General features: G+C 34.6%; 1 protein-coding gene across 1 annotated transcript in view; it reads right to left on the bottom strand.

Annotated features, from left to right (window-relative positions):
- Window positions 1-15,105: 15,105 nt before the first annotated feature.
- Window positions 15,106-22,578, bottom strand: part of ATG3 (autophagy related 3) — a 24,295-nt gene continuing 16,822 nt past the window's right edge. The window contains exons 7-12 of the mRNA XM_081301961.1: window positions 21,774-21,804; window positions 18,872-18,906; window positions 18,472-18,627; window positions 17,223-17,350; window positions 16,687-16,755; window positions 15,106-15,379 (exon numbers count right to left, since the gene is read on the bottom strand). Coding sequence (XP_081158087.1) covers window positions 15,298-15,379; window positions 16,687-16,755; window positions 17,223-17,350; window positions 18,472-18,627; window positions 18,872-18,906; window positions 21,774-21,804 — 501 coding nt within the window. The 3' untranslated portion in view covers window positions 15,106-15,297. The remainder of the gene's footprint in view (window positions 15,380-16,686; window positions 16,756-17,222; window positions 17,351-18,471; window positions 18,628-18,871; window positions 18,907-21,773; window positions 21,805-22,578) is intronic.

The raw sequence follows: 22,578 nt of genomic DNA on the forward strand, positions 1-22,578 counted from the left end.
CTATCAATGAAGACATAAGGATTGACAAGTAGATCAGGAACAAAAGAAAAGACTCTCATATTTCCACACTTTTACAGTCATTCGAGTATTATGAACAATTCCAGAACAGGATCAAATGAGAAGATCTGGAGAGTTAGAACTCCTTAGAGATTGGTGGAGTGCTCATGATCAGAATACTGATAGAAATGTGGATAGTAAAGGCCATGTGGACAAGGCTTCAGAGGGAAATAGGGAATATCACATTAGAAACTAGAGCCCATTCTTGTTATGAAGTAGCAAAGAGATTGGCTGCATTGACACAGCCACAGGGAGAGCTGCCTGATGCTTTGGGGGCCGTCCATGCCCAGTGGTTTACAAGACGCCAGAGCTGGAGGTTTAAGATTTATTGCCTTCCCTATTCAGTTTCAGTCTTGTTGAGGGCCTGTGACTCCTTTCTTTCAGGTTATGTCTAAGAATGTTTACCTTTTGCCTATTCCACTGTTGTTATCTTAGACTATGTAACTTGTTCTTGATTTTACAGGCACAGCTAAAAGAAGTTACCCTTGAGTTCCAGGTGAGACTTTGGACTTCAGTTTTGAAGCAGTTAAAACCCTGGGAACTCTTGGCATAAATAAATGCATTCTGAATTGTGAGGACATGAAATTTGGGGGCCAGTGCTGGAATACTATGATCTGTTTGAGTGTGTCCCTTGAAATTTCAGGTGCTGAGAGCTTAATTTCCTTAAGAGATGGGGCCTAGTAGAAGGTAACTGGGCCATGGGATTTCATTTCAATCACATTGGGTTCGATGAGCCTAGTCCTTACCTGTACTACTGCTTGCTCTCTCACCATGTGATCTCTCTGTACATGTGCCACCATTTTGATGCCATCTGTCATGAGGCCCTCACCAGAACCCAACAGATATGGATGTTATTTTCTTGAACCTCCAGAATTAAGAGCTAAATAAACTTTTTTTCTTTATAAAGTAATCAGCTTTAAGTGTTTTGTCATAGCAACAAAAAATGTATCTGGACAGCTAACTTAAAAAATCAAAAGATAAATATTGGTCAGTATGTGGAGAAATTTGAGCCCTTGTACACCATTAGTGGAAATGTAAAACGTTGCAGCCACTATGGAAAACAGTATGGAAATTCTTCAAAATATTAAAACTAGAACTACCATATGATCCAGCAATCTACTTCTGGATATATACCCAAAGAATTGAAATCAGGATCTTGAAGAGATATCTGCACTGTCATGTTCAAAGCATTATTCACAATATACAGGATGTAGAAATAACCTAAATATCCATTAATGGGTAAATAAAGAAATGTGGTATATACATAACATGAAATGTTATTCATCTTTAAAAAAGAAGGAAATCTTACTTTATGGAACAATGTGGATGAACCTTGAGGACATTATGCTAAAAAGTCAGTCACTGAAGGACAAATACTGCATGATTCCACTTACATGAAGTACAGCTAACAGAGTCAAATTCATAGAAAAAGAGTCAAATGGTGGTTGTGAGGAACTGTGGGAGAGGAAAATGGGAGTTGCTCTTCAACATGTATAAAATTTCAGTTATACAAAATGAATAAATTCTAGAGGTCTGATGTATAACATTACGGCCATACTTAACAATACTGCATCATGCACTGAACTATTTAAAAAGATTTTTGTTAAGAATAATAGCACAGCAAAAATTTTACCATGTTCATTTTCAAAGCAGATGATCTGCTAACAAATTATTTCACTCTTTTTGAAGAAGATTTCAGGTGTTCCTAATTTAGCCCCTAAGTTTTAGAAATGTGAGAAGAGATTCCTAGAAGTTTAAATCAGATTAGGTCAAATAAAAATGTTGAATTTTTAGCTGCATTTTCCCTCATTTAATTAAGTATGCTCTACTTACATACCAACTTAAAAAAACTGACATGTTCATACAATGAAATATTAGTTTGCAATATAGCAATATATTCATAGTGAAAGAAGTTTAGAAGTACATGCTATTCCATTTACATTAAATTATCTAATAAAACTGCTCTAGGGAAAAAAAATCAGGGCAGAAGTTGTTGCTGGAGGAATGAGGGGAAGGACTGACTGGGAAGGGGCTTGAGAGGATTTTCTATAGTGATAAGTTTATATCTTGATAGCGATTTGGGTTACACAGGCATAAGGGTTTGTTAAACCTCAATAAAGGAAATTTAAGAATTGTGCATTCCATTGTAAATACAGCTTACATCAAGATAAAAATTAAAAGAACATTAAATCTTAGTTAATGATAAGCACATTAAAGTAGTTTGGGTAAACTATATGGATATCCTGAAATTCCTTTGAACTGTTTCTCAACATGGGTTAGTGGACAGATAAGGTGTGGATAGGTACTTTGTTGGAGCAGTCCTGGCAAATTAGTACTGTGTTAAAAGGAGTCACATCAATGGCTTTCAAACTTCTGATCACAACCTACAATATAAATTCATTTTATCATATCTGAAACATTTTTAAACAATTTCCCTTAGTACAGTCAGTGAATGTTGATATTTTCAATTGTATTATAATATTCCATTAATTCATATAAAAATTCACAATAACTGAGTTTTAAAATTTTTTTTTAGTTGTAGATGGACACAATACCTGTATTTATTTATTTTTATATGCTGCTGAGGATAAAACCCAGAGCCTCATACCTGCAAGGCAAGGGCCCTGCCACTGAGCCACAATCCCAGACCACCATAACTGATTTTTAATCGATGAATTGCCCAAGTGTTGAAAAATGCTAGTCAGAAATACTATATTTGTTGAAACAACAAAGACCCCAGCCAACTGGATATATGGCAAAATAGAGCTGGAAAGGATTTTAGTGGGTGTCAAATTTTTAGTTTCTTTAGTATCCAGAACTTTTTAATTAATTATTTTTTTGGGGGTAGTTGCAGATGGATAAAATGCCTTTGTTTTATTTATTTGTATGTGGTGCTCAGGATTGAACCCAGTGCTTCACACATGCTAGGCAAGTACTCTGCCACTGAGCTACAGCCCCAGAGTGAGCATCCATTGTTAAAGCACCTACCCCCCATATAGAATTTTAGGAGAAATTCCTATATCAAACATATGCACATGTTAAGACAGTAGTAAGGAGAGAAGTAGAACTCCCATTTCCAACTCTGATAGCCCTTTACAGCTCAGTAACAGCAAGGACTCTTGGGAACAGGACTTAAAAACTAAATGCTGTTTAATCCATTCCCCTCATTTTAGAAAGGGGACCCTGGGATGAAGTGTATTAGATATCTGTGAAGGACCATAAAGATGTTAGGAGTGTGAGACTGCCAATAATTACAAGCCAGTGTTATATCTGGATGCACCACAATCCTTCAACAAATATAGGAGTGAGACTCTTAAACATTTCATCCCTCACCTCATACATTACAACCATAAACCTGAGAAGAGAAGCTATATTTGGTAAATCTGACGCCTCTGTGCTTAAATTTTGTGCTGTTCCACTGCCCTCTACTGGATGAGCATAGTATTTGTGGCCTCAAAATGAAGCTATAGTCCAAATCACAGGGAACAGCAATCACAGCCATCATCATACCAGCTGTAGCTTTGTTGAGCTCAAGCACTGAGTCACATGCTTACATCCTGAGCTCATTTAATCCTAACTACTCTATGGCTGGAATACTTTATCCTCACCTGGAGGCTCAGAAGTAAGTAAACCAATCAAGGTCATACAACTAAAAAAGAAAATTAAATATTGGTTCTAAAGACCAGTACCTTGTAACTTATGTTCATCAAATATAAACTTTCGATTTTTCAATTGCATCGGTGATTAATCTTGAATGGTATTACCACTTGATATCTACTGATTCACTGATTAATAACAATGCAATTATGAAATGACCTTTATTCTAAAAAGCCCCAAATAAAAAACATGTTCCATTACCTTTTCTTTCTGGAGAAGGCCCCAAATTTATCAGAGGAAGATGACTCCTCACCTCTCAAACATAAGAGGTTCACCAACACCACCCATCTCGTCAGACATTAAAATAAAAATATAAGATATTTATGTGCTTAATCTTGTGCTGTTTCACTGCCCTCTGCTGGATGAATTCTTTCTTGAGAGTAGGAAAGAATGCTTCTAAAGGTTTCTCACCCAATGGGATCCATGCCTCAATCCCAGACCACAGAATGTTTAAGATGGAAAGGGTAGGATTTGATGCTAGAAATGGGATTAATGGGTGGGGCGCAGAAAGATCAGGAGGAATTAAGTAAAGATGACTCTAGAACTTTTGGCTAAGCAACTGGTTGGACAGCAGTAACATCAATTGAGATGGGAAGGATTGGGAGAGGAGCATGGGTTTTTATTGTTAATTCACTTGTGGTAGTTATTTTGGCAGTAGACATAAAATTAGGAGTTTGGGGTTGGGTGTGTTATGTTTGTGATGCCAAGTAGATAACACACAAAGTAAATTTTTTTTTTTTTTATTCCAGTCTGTATTTAACATCTATTCTTGTTGTCTCACGTGTATGTTTCTAATTGCTGCATAGTAGTTTGTAATTCTACCAGTTATAAATGACCAGATTGCTTCCAACTCCTGCCACCACAAACAAAAGAGCAATGAGCATCCTCCTGTAAGTCCTCTGCATCCATTCCTTTGGGGTGTACACTTGGGAGTGGAATATACTTAACTAAGTACTGTGAAAATTTTAACCAAAATGGCTGCAGCAATCTGTACTCTATCAGCGCTGCATAAGCGTTTCTCTATCTTCTCGTGTCTTTGAATGCTTATCATTAAACAATCTAATTTTTGCAAACTGGATAAGTATAAAGAGGTATCAGGTTATTTTAATTCATCTAAGTTTGGGTACTTTTACACAGGTGTTGATCTTTTGGGTTTTTCTTCTGTAAATTACCTATTCATATTTCATCTTTAAGTTGGGATTCCTGGCCATGTCGGTGGTCCTCCAACACAGCCCATGGTGATCTTTGCCACTTGGGATTCACTTGCTTGTATAGTTCCCTCCCACACTGAAAAGACTGACCAGAGAAACCAACAGAATACTGAGCAAAGTATAGCATGTAACTTCTGAGACTAGTTCATAAGAGAGATTATGGATTCTGGCCTATTTTCTTAGATGTCTTGCTCTGGAAAAAGCCCACTGCCATGAGTCCAAGGACACTAAGTAACCTTCTGAAGAGGTTCAAAGGTGAAAGATCAGCCAACACCAACTTGACAGTTGTGTGAATGAGTGCCCTTGGAAATGAAATGTCCAGTTCTGATCAAGCATATTCTAATTCTTTATAATGCATTCCAGAAAATAAAAAAGAAAACACTTCCCAATTTATATTATGAGACTAGCATTACCCAAAAACCAAAACCAACAGACACTAGAAGAAAACCACAGGCCAATTCTCATGAGCACAGATGCAAAAAGTCATCAATACAACTTTAGAAAACTGAATTCAAGCAATGTACAAAATCATAATATGGGATTCATCCACAGAATGCAAGGCTCTCTCAATAATCAATGTAATTTACCAAATTAACAGAACCAAAATTTTAAAAACTATATGGTCACTAAAATAGACCAAATCAACATTCAATGATAAAACTCTCAGCAAAGGGAATCTTCTAAAGTTGCAGCTAACATTCTACATAATATTGAGAAACTTCTCTTTCAAATATCAGGAACAATGCAAAGATGTCCCATCTCATCATTGCTCCTCAACACTTGCTAGACAGTTCAATGAGGCAAGAAAAGACATACATAAAAAAAGTAAAACTGGAGCCCTGTCGACACCCTGCCAACACCTGTGGAGCCCACACTGAGTCTGAGCTGCATCTTTGAACACATCACCTAAAGCCACAGCCTGCCCCCACCCTCCACCTGATCTGACCATTGCTAAAAGCAGCTGCCTCCATCTTGGGACAACTTTGGGGCCATCTTTAGCTGTGGCAACTTCCATCTTGGAACACCAGCTGGGCAGGTATCAATAGTCCCCAACGTCCCTCTCTCTCCAGAAGCTGCTAACCCAGCACAGTGACTGCCCCTAAACAGCTCTCCAAAACTACAAAACAGCTCTCCAACACAGGTGTGCAGCCCTCAGAGTGCAACCCACGAGACCTCCTAAGAGAAAGGTCTCCATTTAGGAAGTAAAAGGGACGGGGTGAGTGAGATACAATTTAGAGACTAAATTAGAGACCAGGAATTGTGAGGTCTATAGACGATAAATAAAACCTGGCGCCCACATCACATGAGTAGGCCTCAAAGGAAATGCTTGAGATGCAGTCCTTTATTGGGGACCGACTGGTGCCATACCCCACTTCCAGGTGCCCTGCACCCAAGACCAACCTTCCCACCCTGGTAACCTTCAACATCCTGAGGGTGGAGATACCAGCAAATAACAGAAAACACGATCTATTGGATGAGAAAGGAAGTAGGAAAGATACTGAACTCCAACCAAAACAATCCTTGTTTCTTCAAGACTTTTTTTTTTCTCCCTCTATTCTCCTGCCCTCACATCTCCAACATTTGTGAAACAAAGTACTTTGCATGAATTAGAATACTGAGGATGGGGATGTCTGAATAGTATATTACAGTTCGGTTGTATGTTCTTTTCTCCTATTTACCTTTTTTATTTTTCTTAATGTTTGTTTTGTATTCTCTACTGTCTCCCCCAAATCACTTCCTCTCTCTTCCCCTGCTACTAACCATCTTCTTTAGATTCCTCTTTCATGCTTTCTAAGATCTAATAACTCTATATCCTCACCTCCTACCCCCTCAACATCTCATCTTATACCACACCCTGGTTCTTTGTCTCCCATCAGAAACTGTATACCCTTTGCAAACCTACTATTTGTATTGTAGAAATTAATTCAACTCACCATTTCTGTATATTGTGACAAACTATAAACGCCTTAATAGCAACCATTTGATTTAAGGTTGCATATTGAAATCTGTTAACATTGTTCTTCCCCTCAAAGGAGAAGTATTGGAAATCTGCAGGGGCACAAGCCAAAGGTGTAAAAAATGGTAATGCCTTGGATCCACAATGCTAGAAGGAAAGACACACGAGCAACATGAAAAAGGAAGGGAAAAAAGTGCCCCAAATAAGTCAAGATACTAAATTATTAGAATACATCGTTAGCACAACAGAAGAAATGACAGAGAAGGAGTTCAGGATGTACATAATTAAAACATTCTGTGAATTAAACGATAACATAAGAGAACAAATACAGGCAGCAAAAGATCATTTCGATAAAGAGTTACATAAGCAAATACAGGAATCAAAAGATTACTTCAATAAGGAGATGGAGGTTCTGAAAAAACAAACAGAAATCCTTGAAATGAAAGAAACAATAAACCAAATTAAAACCTCAGTAGAAAGCATCCCCAACAGATTAGACCACTTGGAAGACAGGACCTCAGACAATGAAGACAAAATATATAATCTCAAAAGAATGTATATCACACAGTGAAGATGGTAAAAAAACCATGAGCAGAATATTCAAGAAATATGAGATAACAAAAAAGATCAAATTTAAGAGTTATTGGGATAGAGGAAGGCATAGTTCCAAACCAAAGGAATAAGAAATTTATTCAATGAAATAATATCAGAAAATTTCCCAAACATGAAGAATGAATTAGAAAACCAAATACAAGAGGCTTACAGGATGCCAGATGTATAAAATCACAACAGATCCACACCAAGGCACATTATAATGAAAATGTCTATCATACAGAATAAGGAAAGAATCTTAAAAGCCACAAGAGAAAGGAATCAGATTACATACGAGGGAAACCAATTAGGATATCTGAAGATTTTTCAACCCAGACCCTGAAAGCTAGAAGAAGATCCTGAAAAACATATACCAAGCAATGAGAGAAAAATAACTGTCAACCAAGAATCTTATATCCAGCAAAATTAAGCTTTAGATTTTGATGAAATAAAAACCTTCTAATAAACAAAAGTTAGAAGAATTTATAGCTAGAAAGCCTGCACTACAGAATACCCTCAGCAAATATTCCATGAAGAGAAAATGAAAAACAACAATGAAAATCAGCAGAGGGAGGTATTACACTAAAGGAAAAATTGAAGGAGAAACCATGTCAGTTAAATACCAAAAATAAACAAGAATGGCTGCAAATACAAATCATGTCTCAATAATAACCCTGAATGTTAATGACCTAAACTCACGAATCAAAAGACATAGAATGGCAGATTGGATTTAAAAATCCAATAATATGCTGCTTCCAAGAGATTCATCTCATAGGAAAAGACATCCACAGACTGAAGGTGAAAGTTTGAGATAAAACATACCACTCACATGGACTTCAGAAACAAGCAGGGGTTTCCATCCTCATATCAAATCAAGTAGACTTCAAGCCAAAGTTAATCAAAAGGGATAAAAAGAAGGACATTTCATACTGCTCAAGGGAACCATTCATCAACAAGATATAGCAATTATAAATATATATGCCCCAAACAATGGAGTATCTACTTTCATCAAACAAACTCTTTGTCAAGATGAAGAGTCAAATAGATTACAACACAGTAATTCTGGATAACTTTAGCACACCTCTTTCACCATTGGATAGATCATCCAAACAAAAGCTGAACAAAGAAACTATAGAACTCAATAAAACAATCAGTAACTTAGACTTAACCGACATATATAGAATATTTATCCATCAATGAGCGAATATACCTTCTTCTCAGCAGCACATGGATCTTTCTCTAAAACAGACCTTATATTATGCCACAAAGCAACTCTTAGCAAATACAAAAATGTAGAGATACTATCCTGCATTCTATCAGATCATAATGGATTGAAATTAGAAATCAAAGATCAAATAAAAAATAAAAGCTACTCTAACACCTGGAGACTAAATAATATGCTATTGAATGAACAATGGATTGCAAAAGACATCAAAGAAAAGATTAAAAAATTCTTACTTAGAGGAAATTGAGAACAGTGATACAGCATATTGAAATCTCTGGGACACTATGAAGGCAGTATATAAGAGGAAAGTTCATTGCATGGAATTCATTCCTTAGAAGAAGAAAAGGTCAACAAATAAATGACCTAATGTTACATTTCAAAGCCCTAGAAAAAGAAGAACAAATCAACACCAAAAGCAGTAAAAGACAGGAAACAATTAAAATTAGAGCTGAAATCAATGAAATTGAAACAAAAGAAATAATTGAAAAAATTGACAAAATGAAAAGTTGGTTCTTTGAAAAAATAAATAAAATTGATAAACATTTAGCCATGCTGACAAAGAGGAGAGAGAAAACTCAAATTACTAACATCTGTGATGAAAAAGGAAACATCATGACAGACAGTACAGAAATACAGAATTAGAAATTATTTTGAAAGTTTGTACTTCAATAAAATAAAAAATACTGAAGGCATCGACAAATTTCTATGGTCACATGATTTAGATAGGGCAGAGGGGATGATATACACAATTTAAACAGATCAATTACAAGCAATGAAACAGAAGACACCATCAGAGGCCTACCAACCAAAAAAAGCCCAGGACTAGATGGATACACAGCTGAGTTCTATAAGACCTTCAAAGAACTAATACCAATACTCCTCAAATTATTTCATGAAATAGAAAAAGAAGGAACACTTCCAAACTCATTCTATGAGGTCAATATCACCCTGATTCCAAAACGTGGTAAAGACACATCAAAGAAAGAGAACTTCAGACCAATATCTCTAGTGAAACATTCTCAGATAGATGCAAAAATTCTCAATAAAATTCTGGCAAATTGAATACAAAAACATATCAAAAAAATAGTGCACCCCAATCAAGGGGCAGGATGGGCGGGCGGTTCATCCCAGAGATTCAAGGTTGGTTCAACATATGGAAATCAATAAATGCAATTCATCACATCAATAAACTTAAAAGATAAGAACCATATGATCATCTCAACAGATGTGGAAAAAGCATTTGATAAAATATTGTCGAATATTTCATGTTCAAAACACTAGAAAAACTAGGGAAAACAGGAACTTAGCTCAACATTGTAAAAGCTATCTATGCTAAGCCCCAGCCCAACATCATTCTAAATGGAGAAAAATTGAAAGCATTCCCTCTAAAACCTGGAATAAGACAGGGATGCGCTCTTTCACCACTTTTATTTAACACAGTTGTTCAAAGACTAGTCACAGCAATTAGACGAAAGAAATTTAAGGGATACGGATAGGAAAAGAACTCAAATTAGCCTATTTGCTGATGATATGATTCTACTCATAGAAGACCCAAAAAATTCCACCAGAAAACTTCTAAAACTAATAAATGAATTCAGCAAAGTAGCACAATATAAAATAAACACCCATAAATCAAATGCATTTCTGTATATCAGTGACAAATCCTCTGAAAGAGAAATGAGGAAAACCACCCCATTTACAATAGCCTTAAAAAATAAAATATAAAAAATAAAATACCAGGGACTCAACTTAGTGAAAGACCTATACAATGAAAACTACAGAATGCTAAAATAAGAAATTAAAGAATACCTTAGAAGATGGAAATATCTCCCTTGTTCTTGGTTAGGTGGAATTAATATTGTCAAAATGACCACACTAACAAAAGCATATATGGATTTGATAGAATTCTAAACAAAATCCCAATGACATCCCTCATAGAAATAGAAAAAGCAGTCATGAAATTTATATGGAAAAATAAGAGACCCAAAATAGCTAAAATAATCCTTAGGCAGGCGGCATCACTATACCAGACCTTAAACTATACCTCAGAGCAATAGTAACAAAAACAGCATGGTATTGGCACCAAAACAGACTTGTAGACCAATGGTACAGAATAGAGGACACAGAGACAAAGCCACATAAATACAGTCATCTTATATTAGACAAAGGTGCAAAAACATACATAGGAGAAAAGATATCCTCTTGAAGAAATGGTGCTGGGAAAACTGAAAATCCATATGGAACATAATGAAATTAAGCCCCTAACTCTCACCATGCACAAAATTCAACTCAAAGTGGATCAAGGACCTAGAAATTAAACCAGAGACACTGCACCTATTAGAAGAAAAAGTAGGCTCAAATCTCCATCATGTCAGATTAGGCCCCAATTTCCTTAATAAGACTCCTATAGCTCATGAATTAAAATCAAGAGTCAATAAATGGAATGGATTCAAACTAAAAAGCTTCTTCTCAGCAAAAGAAACAACAACCAATGAGGTAAATACAGAGCCTACATTTTGGGAGCAAATTTTTACTACACGCACATCAGGTAGAGTACTAATCTCTAGGATATATAAAGAACTCAAAAATCTTAACACCAAAAAAACAACCCAATCAATAAATGGGCCAAGGAACTGAACAGACACTTCTCAGAAGATATACAATCAGTCAGCAAACATGAAAAAATGTTCAACATCTCTCGCAAATCAAAACTACTCTAAGATTCTTCGCAAATTAGAGAAATGCAAACCAAAACTACTCTAAGATTCTATCTCACTCCGGTCAGAATGGCAACTATTAAGAGCAACAATAAGTATTGGCGAGGATGTGGGGAAAAAAGGCACACTTATACACTGCTAGTGGGACTGCAAAGTGGTGCAGCCTATATGGAAAGCAGTATGGAGATTCCTTATGAAATTTGGAATGGAACCATCATTTGACCCAGCTATCCCTCTCCTCTGCCTATACTCAAAGGACTTAAAAACAGCATACTACAGGGACACAGCCACATCAATGTTTTACAGCAGCTTAATTCACAATAGCTAAACTGTGGATCCAACCTAGATGCCCTTCAGTAGATGAATGGATAAAGAAAATGTGGTATATATAAACAATGGAATATTATTCTGCATTAAAAGAGAATAAAATCATGGCATTTGCAAGTAAATGGATGGAGTTGGAGCATATAATGCTAAGTGAAGTTAGCCAATAACCAAAACCCAAATGTCTTCTCTGATATAAGGATGCTGATTCATAATGAGGATGCAGGGGTGGAGCATGGGAGGAATGGACAAACTTTAGATAGGGCAGAGGGGAGGAAGGGGATGGGAGAGGACATGGGGGTAGGAAACACGGTGGAATGAGATGGACATCATTACCCTAAGTACATGTATGAAAACACAAATGGTGTGACTCTACTTTGTGTACAACCAGACATGAAAAATCGTGCTCTATTTGTGTAATATGAATTGAACTGCATTCTGGTGTCATACATAACAAATTAGAATTTAAAAAAACCTAAAAAAATCTTTAAATACTTTTATGTGACATATTGAAAAGTAAAACTGTAATACTTTCATGTGACATATTTCATGGAGAAAATCTGAAAGGAGCTACAATAAACTATTAGAATTAAAAATGACTTTAGTAAGGTTGCAGGACATATGAGCAGTCAGTATATGAAAGTCAATTGTATTCCTACATATATAAGAAATAAACAATTGTGATTTGAAGTTTTCAAAAAATGTATAATTGTACCAAAAAAATAACAAAGTCCTTAGGTATAAATATATCAAAATATGTATAGGATGAAAATTATTAAAAATATAAATAAAGGTAGAGAAAGATTCATAAAGACAATCTTGTTGAGATGTAAATTCCCCTTATTTCATCCATAGACTCAAGGCACTTTCAATCAAAGGCCCAGCAAGCATTTTTGTATATACAAGTTCATTCTAAAATTTACATGAAAAGGTAAATAAACCATAATGGTGAAAAAAATTCTTTAAAAGAAAAAATTTGGAAGTCTCACATTACCCAATATCAAGGTTTACTACCTTAATCAAGGCAGTGTGGGATAGGCAAAAGAATAGGCACACCATTAGAACACCATAGTAATAGTTATTGCAGGCAATATCCACTCAATGTTAACAACTGGATAAAACTAAATTAAGTGAGAAACTGTTTTTTTGTGCTACCTCATATTTCCCAAAATATACTAATTCTTGTGGTGGTTTCAACATAGCCACATGTTCTTTCATATGCATCTCTTCAGGAAGCAAAGACTAATCTCTTTTCCCTTGAGGCTATAAACTTGTATATACTCATCCATTCATTTATAATAATGCCAGAGAACAAATACTAACCTACAGTAGAAAACCTTAGCAGATATAGCTTAACAAAGCACTCCCTGACATAATACAAAGAGAAGGGCTCATCACTATGGTGGTATTTTCAAAAATTCATAACAACCTCAGGCAAATCATGAGAAAATATCAGACAAACTGAGATATCATCCACAATTTTTGACCATTACTCTTCAAAAGTATCAAAGTCATGAAAGAAAAAAAGGCAAGGATACTGTGGCAGACTGTTAGAGACTAAGACAAATGACAGCTAAATAAATGTAAAGTGGTATCTTAGTTCGAATTCTGGAATAGAAAAAAAATTAGTGGAAAACCTGGTGAAGTAAGAATAAAATTTAAATAATCTATCAATGATAATTTCTTAGTTTTGCTAATACTACATCATGATTATGTAAAATATTAACATTAAAGGAAGCTAAGTGAAGGATTACAGGATTCTCTGCTACCTTTGGAACAGTTCTATGAATCTAAAAAATATTTCAAAATGAAAAGTTAAAAACATGAATCACCATTTGCTGCTACTTATGTAAATCAGATATTTTAAAATACTATGAAACTAAAATAAATTAAGACTTCTTATTTAACCAGAATCTGAATTTCAATTTTAAGCTCATCAACTCCACTGTTCACTTCATAAAAAATACATTTATGCCACTAATCTTTTGCATATGTACTGAGAATCCATATAAAAATTTCAATTGGAAAAAAACCCTGAAAGTACAAAGGTTGGACCAAAAATATTTATGCTACCTCATGGTGACTGAGATAAATATGATTATTTTCCTGACCAAAAAACAAACAAAAGAATTGAGGGTCTCCGTACTTATGATAAGTATTGCTGGGCATGATAGTGCATGCCTATAATTTCAGCAGCTCAGTAGGCTAAGGCAGGAAGATCACAAGTTCAAAGTAAGCCTCAGCAACTTGGTGAAGCCCTGAGCAACTTAGTGAGGCCATAAGCAATTAAGTGAATTCCTGTCTCAAAATAAAAAAGGAGGGGCTGGGGATGTGGCTCAAGCGGTAGCGCGCTCGCCTGGCATGCATGCGGCCCGTGTTCGATCCTCAGCACCACATACCAACAAAGATGTTGTGTCCGCCGAGAACTAAAAAATAAATATTAAAAAATAAAATAAAATAAAAAAAAAAATAAAAAAGGAAAAGGGTTGGGGATGTTGCTCAGCGGATCAGTGCTCGTGAGTTCAATCCCCAGTATAAAAGAAAAAAAAAAAGAAAGAAGTCTTAAAACCATGAGAAAAATACTAAAAATTTGATAATATCTGTAATAGAGGTAATTAAAGATATTAAAAAAATAAAATATTCTGGTAAAATCAGTTTGGAAGATTAATTTAAATTATTAAAGCAGGCTACCTTGCTGGCTACATAAGCAAGCAGGATATTTGAAGTAAAAAAGAGGATGACATCTGCTTTTATATCTTCATGTGTACCAACCAAAAATACCACATTACCTCCACTCTATCAGAACTTTTCTTATGGAGCTTTCCTTACGTAATATTAGAATTGAACAACAATTGGAAAAGAAAGGAAAATAAAGAGGCATTAAAGGTGAGGAGAATATTCTTGAAAGATAAGGAAAAAAAAAAAGTTTCTTGAGGGGGAAAAATTAGCACTCCAGGATGACAACGCAAGGATATAAAGAGAATGTAAAAAAAGGAAGTGTGAAACGGCCTGGGCTCTACTCTTGGGCTTTAAGTGTTGTTCTGAACTCCTATAATCAGGAAACAAGATGTGTAATTGTACTAAGTGTATTTTCTGGCATATAGTAAGTGCTTTACAAATACTATTAGCAGATAGATGATTGCTGAGAAGGAAAAAAAAAAGGAACAATAATGAAGAGTAGAAGGAAAGACAGTCCAGCAGGCAATATTTTTTAGTAATAGCTTTGACATTATTATAGCTTTAATGCCTTTCTAATAAATATGAACCCAAAATACTGCCATGATTCTAAATTAGACACATCTTCACTTAAAGAGCTGTTATTGAGGGGAAATCCTCTGACCTTTTGATAAGAACTGAGAAAAACTGTCTCTTTACACACATTTTTATTAAACAAGTAAGGCTGGTAGTGGAACATTTTTTTATTTAATGCATAAACATATAAGTCCCTTTATTAGAGAAATTATACATATTGGTGAATATGGTCAATGGTCACACCTATGTGTTAATTATTTAAAAATCAGAACCAATAATTAGGAATAGATTTCTATGTTCTCTTCATTACATTGTGAAGTGTCTTGTGTAGTCATATTCTATTGTTGGAATGACAGCTTGTACAAATTTCAAAAAAATTAGAAGATACCTGAAGGCCTTTAGCTAAGGAAAATAAGACTTGTAAATGGTTTATGTTTTAAATCCATATTGTAATTATGCATTTTATTAAGCAATAGTTCCTTAGAAAAAAATGACAAAATCTTTTTCAGTTTCATTAAAGATAATTAATCACAGAACTTTAAGACTGCCTGACTACCTATTCCAATATTTGAATTTAAACTTCTTAATGCATAGAAGTTCACATAGATCCCTTTGATATAAAAATAAGGACAAAACCCATGTTTAAATAAGTAAAAAATTTATTCATTTTCTTTATCCCTTTATAGCTTATAAATTTGCTAGAACTTCTATATTGATCTATATTTAATGAAATCTTGCAATTTTTTTTAAAAAATGTTCTATTGCACTAGAAAACACTGTGAGTTAAGGTTTATTGGAGAAATAATGACTCTGTAATGAATTACACAGAGTATTCCAAGTTGCTACCTAGCCTCCAATATAGAGATGAATGAGAAAATTATATGTAACAAGAAAGTTCTTGGTTTATTTCAATGTCAGATATGCCCCAAGTTTCTCTGAGGGACTTAAGCTTTATTATCAACGTTTAAAGTTATCTGCACTTCATGATACTCATGACCCCTCAGTCTACATCTAACACTGAGTGCTCTGAACTAACCACTTAAACAGCAACCCAAAAACAAACTAATTCAAGATATATGGCATCTAAATTGTTGAATCTGAATATTTCTATGACTATAGATACACGTATCTCAGAATCCAACAATGTATTGGGAAACTGACTTTCATTTAATGCTCTTGGCAACTCCAGAGAACCACAGTAAAATACTAGATAGATAATTTTCACTGGAGAAAAAGAAAATAGTATTTTTAAAAATATCTAAAGCACTTCTTGTACTTTAATTTTTAATTAACCAAATTGTTTTAAAGTTGAATTCTTTGCTTCAGGGAGACTTCAAATTGATACAACCTAACTTTACTCTTACATGATGGGAAAGCATATTTTTGGTAACATGTTAAATTGGAAATATATTTAAAGAAAAGATATTTATGTTATTCTAAATTAGCAGGTTACCTGTGTAACAAGGCAAAGCTAACCAATGCACAGGGACATGTTCTACCCAACGAATATGGTGTATCACAATATAACATACCCTAAATAAATCAGACTCCCATTAGGACTTTCAGACATGAGGAGCCAAAACAAGTTATAAGTACTAAGTCATAAAGGTTTTTGTCACTAAATTTCCCAAAAATGAAAAAAAAAAAAATCCTACAACCCATTTTGCCATCAATCACATGCACAGGAAAGGATACATATGAACACCAAGCTCTCCCCCTCCTTCTGCAACAGTTTCAATGATTTTCTTCATCACTTCAGCATGCCTGAAAGCAAAAGCAAATCTTATTAGTGTAGATGAAATAGATGAAAACAGGAAAAACACACATCCATTTGTAAAGAAACCTGTTGTTGGTGAATTTTTTAACATGTAATAGTCATAAAATATTCACTAGAGTGTTGGGTTCAATTTTATACTACACATTCATAGAAAGATGCATTGTCAATAATGCAAATCATAATGATAAGTAATTTTGAGTTCAAAACAGATCTTCCAAGCTACAAAGAGGAAGATCACAAAGATCTCTTCTATACGTAAATACTTTAACAGAACAAAAAAGTTCTTAATGTATTAAACAAGAGGTTTTCTTCCTTTCTTTCACATATTTAAGTGCAAGAATATTTCTAAAGAATCTGAAAAGTTTATTTACTTATGAATTTTTCTTTTTCTATATTTATAGGTTCCCAAATAATAATCCTATGAAATATACATACACTCTCTATATATACAGACCTGCATGGGTGAACAGAACACATGGGAGGTGGTGGGAGATGAGGGTGATTTTCAATGGTCACTGTTTTCTTCACATGATCTTGACTGATGTCTTCATACATGTGCTCAACTGTTAAAGGCTGCCGTTGCTGAAATCGTAAAAAATTCTTTGAAAGTACTCTTTAAAAGCTTTCATATCTTTAATATACTTATTCTCCCATCTAACTTTAACTACAATTTAGAATTGCAGATTATTTAGAATTGGGGTAAAGTTTACAACATTTAGATCAAGGCAGGGAGCAGAAAAGGAGCCTACATATCCAGGCTATCCAATATTAGTCACCACCTAATGCCGAAAAGATTCCACAAAAAGGCAAGTATGGAGGCTGGGGTTGTGGCTCAGCAGTACAGCGCTCACCTAGCATGTGCAAGGCCCTGGGTTCAATCCTCAGCACCACATAAAAATAAAATAAAGATATTATATCCAACTACAAGTAAAAAAAAATTTATATATATATATATATATATTTTTTTTTTTTTAAAAAAGGCAAGAATGTGGCTGCCAAAACATTTTAAAATTCAATTCATTTCTCAGGGCTATTGTTTTATTTTCTTGTTTCTTATTTACAGTCATAGGAATAATAGGTTAAACAAGTTGAGCCAGGCATGGTGGTGCACACCTGTAATCCCAGTGACTTAGGAGGCTGAGGACAGAGGATGGCAAATTTGAAGCCAATCTCAGCAACATAAGAGACCCTGTCTCAAAAAAATAAAGGACGACTGACTGGGGATGCAGTTCAGTGGTAAAGTGACCCTGGGTTCAATCCCCAATACCAAAAAAGCAACAACAAAAAGTTAATTTTACTTTAATTACTCTTTCATTTAATTCCATTAAGCACATGAATTTAAATGGTCTTAAGGACAAATTCATGTGACATGATCAGTTTGCAAATGCTTAAACATCCAACAGATATAATCCCAAACAAAAGTTAAGAAAATATACCCAGTTGAATTTCCCTCACATTTTGAAGAGATAAGCTTAGAGGCAAAGGAATATGCTTATAACAGATCATTTGTGTTTAATTAGCATTAGTGTCACATTGAATAATTCAGTTTATTCAAAATAAAAAACAAGTTCAACATCAACCATAAAACTGTAAAATAAAGGATTTCTAAAATTTAAAAGATCATATAACCAAGTACTTAACCAAGGAATTAAACCCAACAACCTAAAATATTTATACTGAAATACATTTTTCTTTATTTTTACCTCATCATAGCCAAACAACCATAATCGTGGTGTCTGGTAATATTTATCATAAGTGATGTACAGGTCGTAAGTTCTGGTTTGCAAAATAGCATCTTCACCTCCAGCATCAGTTTTAGCTTTACAAGCTTCTACTATTTTCCTTGTGTCTAGGGTAGCCTGGCACATAATAGAGAAAAATTGACAGCCATTATATTAGTATGAATGTGACACTCTAGAAAAATCTATTTTTTCCATTCTATATCGTTTTTTCCTTAAAAGTAAATGAACTTAAAATTCATGGATAAAATTTCGTGTTATAAATATTTAAAAATTTCTTTGAAAGAGTAATATATGTCATTAACAATACTATTAATCCTCAAGTATATTCTTTAAAAATTAACTGAGAAAACAATTTACAAACCTCATCTGTTTCCAATAATCCACTCTCTTCGTATTCTGTTATAAAAATAAAAGATGAATCAAGTTCAAGATTCATTAAATTTTGTTTATACATATTATATATTAAATATTACTTCAGAGTATCACTCAAAAACTGGGGTTTGCTTGTTTTTAACTGAAGATAATGAAGCAATATAAATGAGTTAATTCTGTATTTCCAAACCAGCAGATACCTTGCATGACAAAAGCTCAGAAAAAGTCAGCATATTTAAGGCCTGGTCTGTGCTGAAGTCTATTAGAAATGTCAACCGGCATAATAATACTGAAGGGTTCTTGGTGACTCCTTGATAAAGGCCATTATATACAGCAACCCCTTCCCTCTTATCTAAAAGTGATATGCTTCAAGAATCTCAGTGGATGCCTGAAACTAGACAGTATTAAACTCTATAATTTGATGCCTCCTCTGTCTCAAAGCAGGTATCACACATGTGGCTTTAACTTTTGCAGTCTGAGGAGCATCAGCCTAACTAAGAGGAACTTTTTTGTTTTTCACAATTTCACGGAGAGATTCTTACTCTAGGTCTTTGCAACCTCAGTATAAGATTTTTTTTTCTTTCATTACTGTCAAGAACCTCCACTTTTTCACTTAGAGAACACATTCAAGAGTTTTGTAATGTTTTGAACAACTAATAATAAAAAAAATTAAAAAACCAAATATTTGTGCCCTTAATCAAATTATGATATGTGCATGTGTAAATATGGCATAATGAATCCAATTATTATGTATAATTATAAGGCACTAATAAACGTATTTAAAAAAAAAAAAAGAGAACACATTCTACAACTTGTCTTTGATATCTGAATTGCCAGCATCGCCACTTTTGTGTTTTGGGATCATTTTTTAGTAAAATAAGGGTCACCTGAGCACAAGTAAGGTGATACTGCAACAGTTGATCTGATAAATGAGATGGCTACTAAGTGTCTAAAGGGCAAGAAACATGGATACATTAAACAAATGGATAATTCTTGTCAAGGATGGAACACAGTGGGACAGCATGAGATTTCATCACATTACTAAGAATGGCATGCAATTTAAAACTTATGACTTCTATTTCTGGAATTTTCCAATAATATTTTCAGACTGCAGCTAACCTTGGATAACTGAAACAACAAGAAAGCAAAATGACAGATAAGGGGGGATGACTATAACTACATAAAATATGCTCATTATATTATCAGTGATTTCCACTTTTCTACATTCAATAGTAATGTTGAATGTTGACCTCTTAGGAATATCTGACATGATTTATTCTCTCCTCCTTGGAATACTTTCTTTCCTTGGTTCTTAAGATATAATATTTTCTTGGCTTTCTTCACACCTCACTGGCTGCTCTTTTAATACGTTCTTCACATATCACAAATGATATTTGAGGCTGCAATTAGAAATTCTGGATACAAATACAATAATAGTAGGGCAGTAACTAACAGCTCAATTCTTAGATCTTGTCTCTTTTCTACCCACATTTACTCCAGTGATGAATTTATTAGTTTTGATGGCTTCAAATACTGATGAATCCCACATGTACTTCTTTAAACATGGATATATAACTGTTTATGATTCTACTGGATGATTAATGGGCACCCTAAGTATCAAAAGTCTAAAACTGACACTCCCTCTCCAAAGCTAATCATTCTGAATCCCCACCCCTGCCAGCCACCCTCAGTCAATGGAATCTTTCCAGACACTCAAGTCAAAGACCATGGAGTCATACATTAACTACTCTGCCTTTTATATCCTATGCTCAATCTAGTAGCAAATCCCATTGGCCCTACCCTCAAAATATGTCCAGAATTCTATTGTTTCTTATCACTACCAATATTATAACTGTAGTCAAAAACATTATTATTTATTGCCAAGATTATCAAAATACATCCTAATTGTTGTCTCTTTTCCCCTTCAACATGTTCTCATTGCAGTTACAGTGATTCTGTTAAAATATTAAATTGTTAGAAAAATGGCTGCTTGTCTTAGTCTTAGTTAGGACCCTTCATAATCTGGGCCTGTTTATCTCCCTGAGTCCACTCTTTACTACTCTTCTCTCTCTGGACAGAGAAAATTCCTTACAATATTATATGAAATATTGTAAGTCGCATATATTATCACCTCAGATAACCAAATAGATTGTTTACTCACTTCCTACCACATTTTACTCAAATGGCATACTCTCAATAGGGTTTTCCTTGAACAATTTACTTTAAAAAGTTGCCCCCCAAAAAACTTATGCCCTTTCCTCATTTTCTCCTTATCACTGATATAAATCTAACACGTTATGTATTTTATCTATTTTCATATCCCCCGATTAGAATCTTTCCAGACACTCAAGTGTCATAAGTTTAAAGAGATCATGTCTATTGTTTTTCTGCAGCACCAAGAACCATCCCTAATACACAGATACTATATTGCTCAATAAACATTTGTCGACTAAATGAGTAAAAATTACTTTTTATATTCATACCATCAATATTGTTTATGAGCAAAATTCCACATTAGTAGTTCTTTAACTCTATCTAAGGAAAATGTAATAAACAATACTAAAAGGCTGTCAAATATTTAAGGGAGGGGCTGGGGATGTGGCTCAAGCGGTAGCGCGCTCGCCTGGCATGCGTGCGGCCCGGGTTCGATTCTCAGCACCACATACAAACAAAGATGTTGTGTCCACCGAGAACTAAAAAATAAATATTAAAAAATTCTCTCTCTCTCTTTCTTTCTCTCCCTCTCTCACTCTCTCTTTTAAAAAAAAATATTTAAGGGAGTCCCATAGCTTGTACTTTAAAAACAGTGGTTTCCTCTCTACCACCACAACCCCATCCCAGACTGGACAGAAACTGAACCCAGAAAAAGTAATTGTGCAAGGAAAGGGTACGTTCAGTTTTTATCAGCTGTGAGACATCCAACTAGAAATAAAAACAACCAAACAGTTTGAAGTTGTGAGATCTAGGTTGAAGGTTTAAATATGGGAGTCCAGAGCATAGAAATTTTATATGAAGTTTCTGTGACCAAACTCATGGATTTCAGGGACAATAGTTTGGTGTGGAAATAAGGAACAGAATTGCACGAAAATTTAGGAACAGATACCCAGCTAGATTTTTATGAACACTTGAAAGCAATTTGGGAAAAAACCCTGAAAAGTACTTATAGTTCAGTAAAAACTACTTGCCTTTATGGTGTTTCAACTCTGACACCATCTTCTATTTTTACATGTTACAATATACAACTAACTAAATTTTATGTATTTTGGGGATGTAGCTGCCTTATAGACTTCAATGCCTGCCTCCCCTCCTTTTTCATATTCTTCCTTTTTCTAACTTTTAATGCATCTCTTGTAACAATGATTCTCTAATGCAATGATTCTTAACTGGTAACCCCAAGAGGACATTTCAGAATTTTAAAGACCTGTGAGGGCATTGTGTGTGGCCAAAAAGGCTTCAGTAAGAATTCCTATTTTGCCAGGCCTGGTGGCACACACCTGGAGTCTCAATACTCAGGTGGCTGAGGCAGGAGGATCCTTTGAGCCCAGGAGTTCAAGACAAACCCAGGCAACATAGCAAGATCCCCTACTCAGAAAAAAAAAAAAATCACTATCTTAATGTTTTAATTAAAAGATGCTATTAAAAAGGAGAAATAGAATGGGTGTGGTGGCGCATGCTTGTAATTCTAGCAGCTCAGGA

The sequence above is a fragment of the Spermophilus citellus genome (assembly GCF_964194105.1).
Source record: "Spermophilus citellus genome assembly, chromosome: 7".
Taxonomy (NCBI): Eukaryota; Metazoa; Chordata; class Mammalia; order Rodentia; family Sciuridae; genus Spermophilus; species Spermophilus citellus.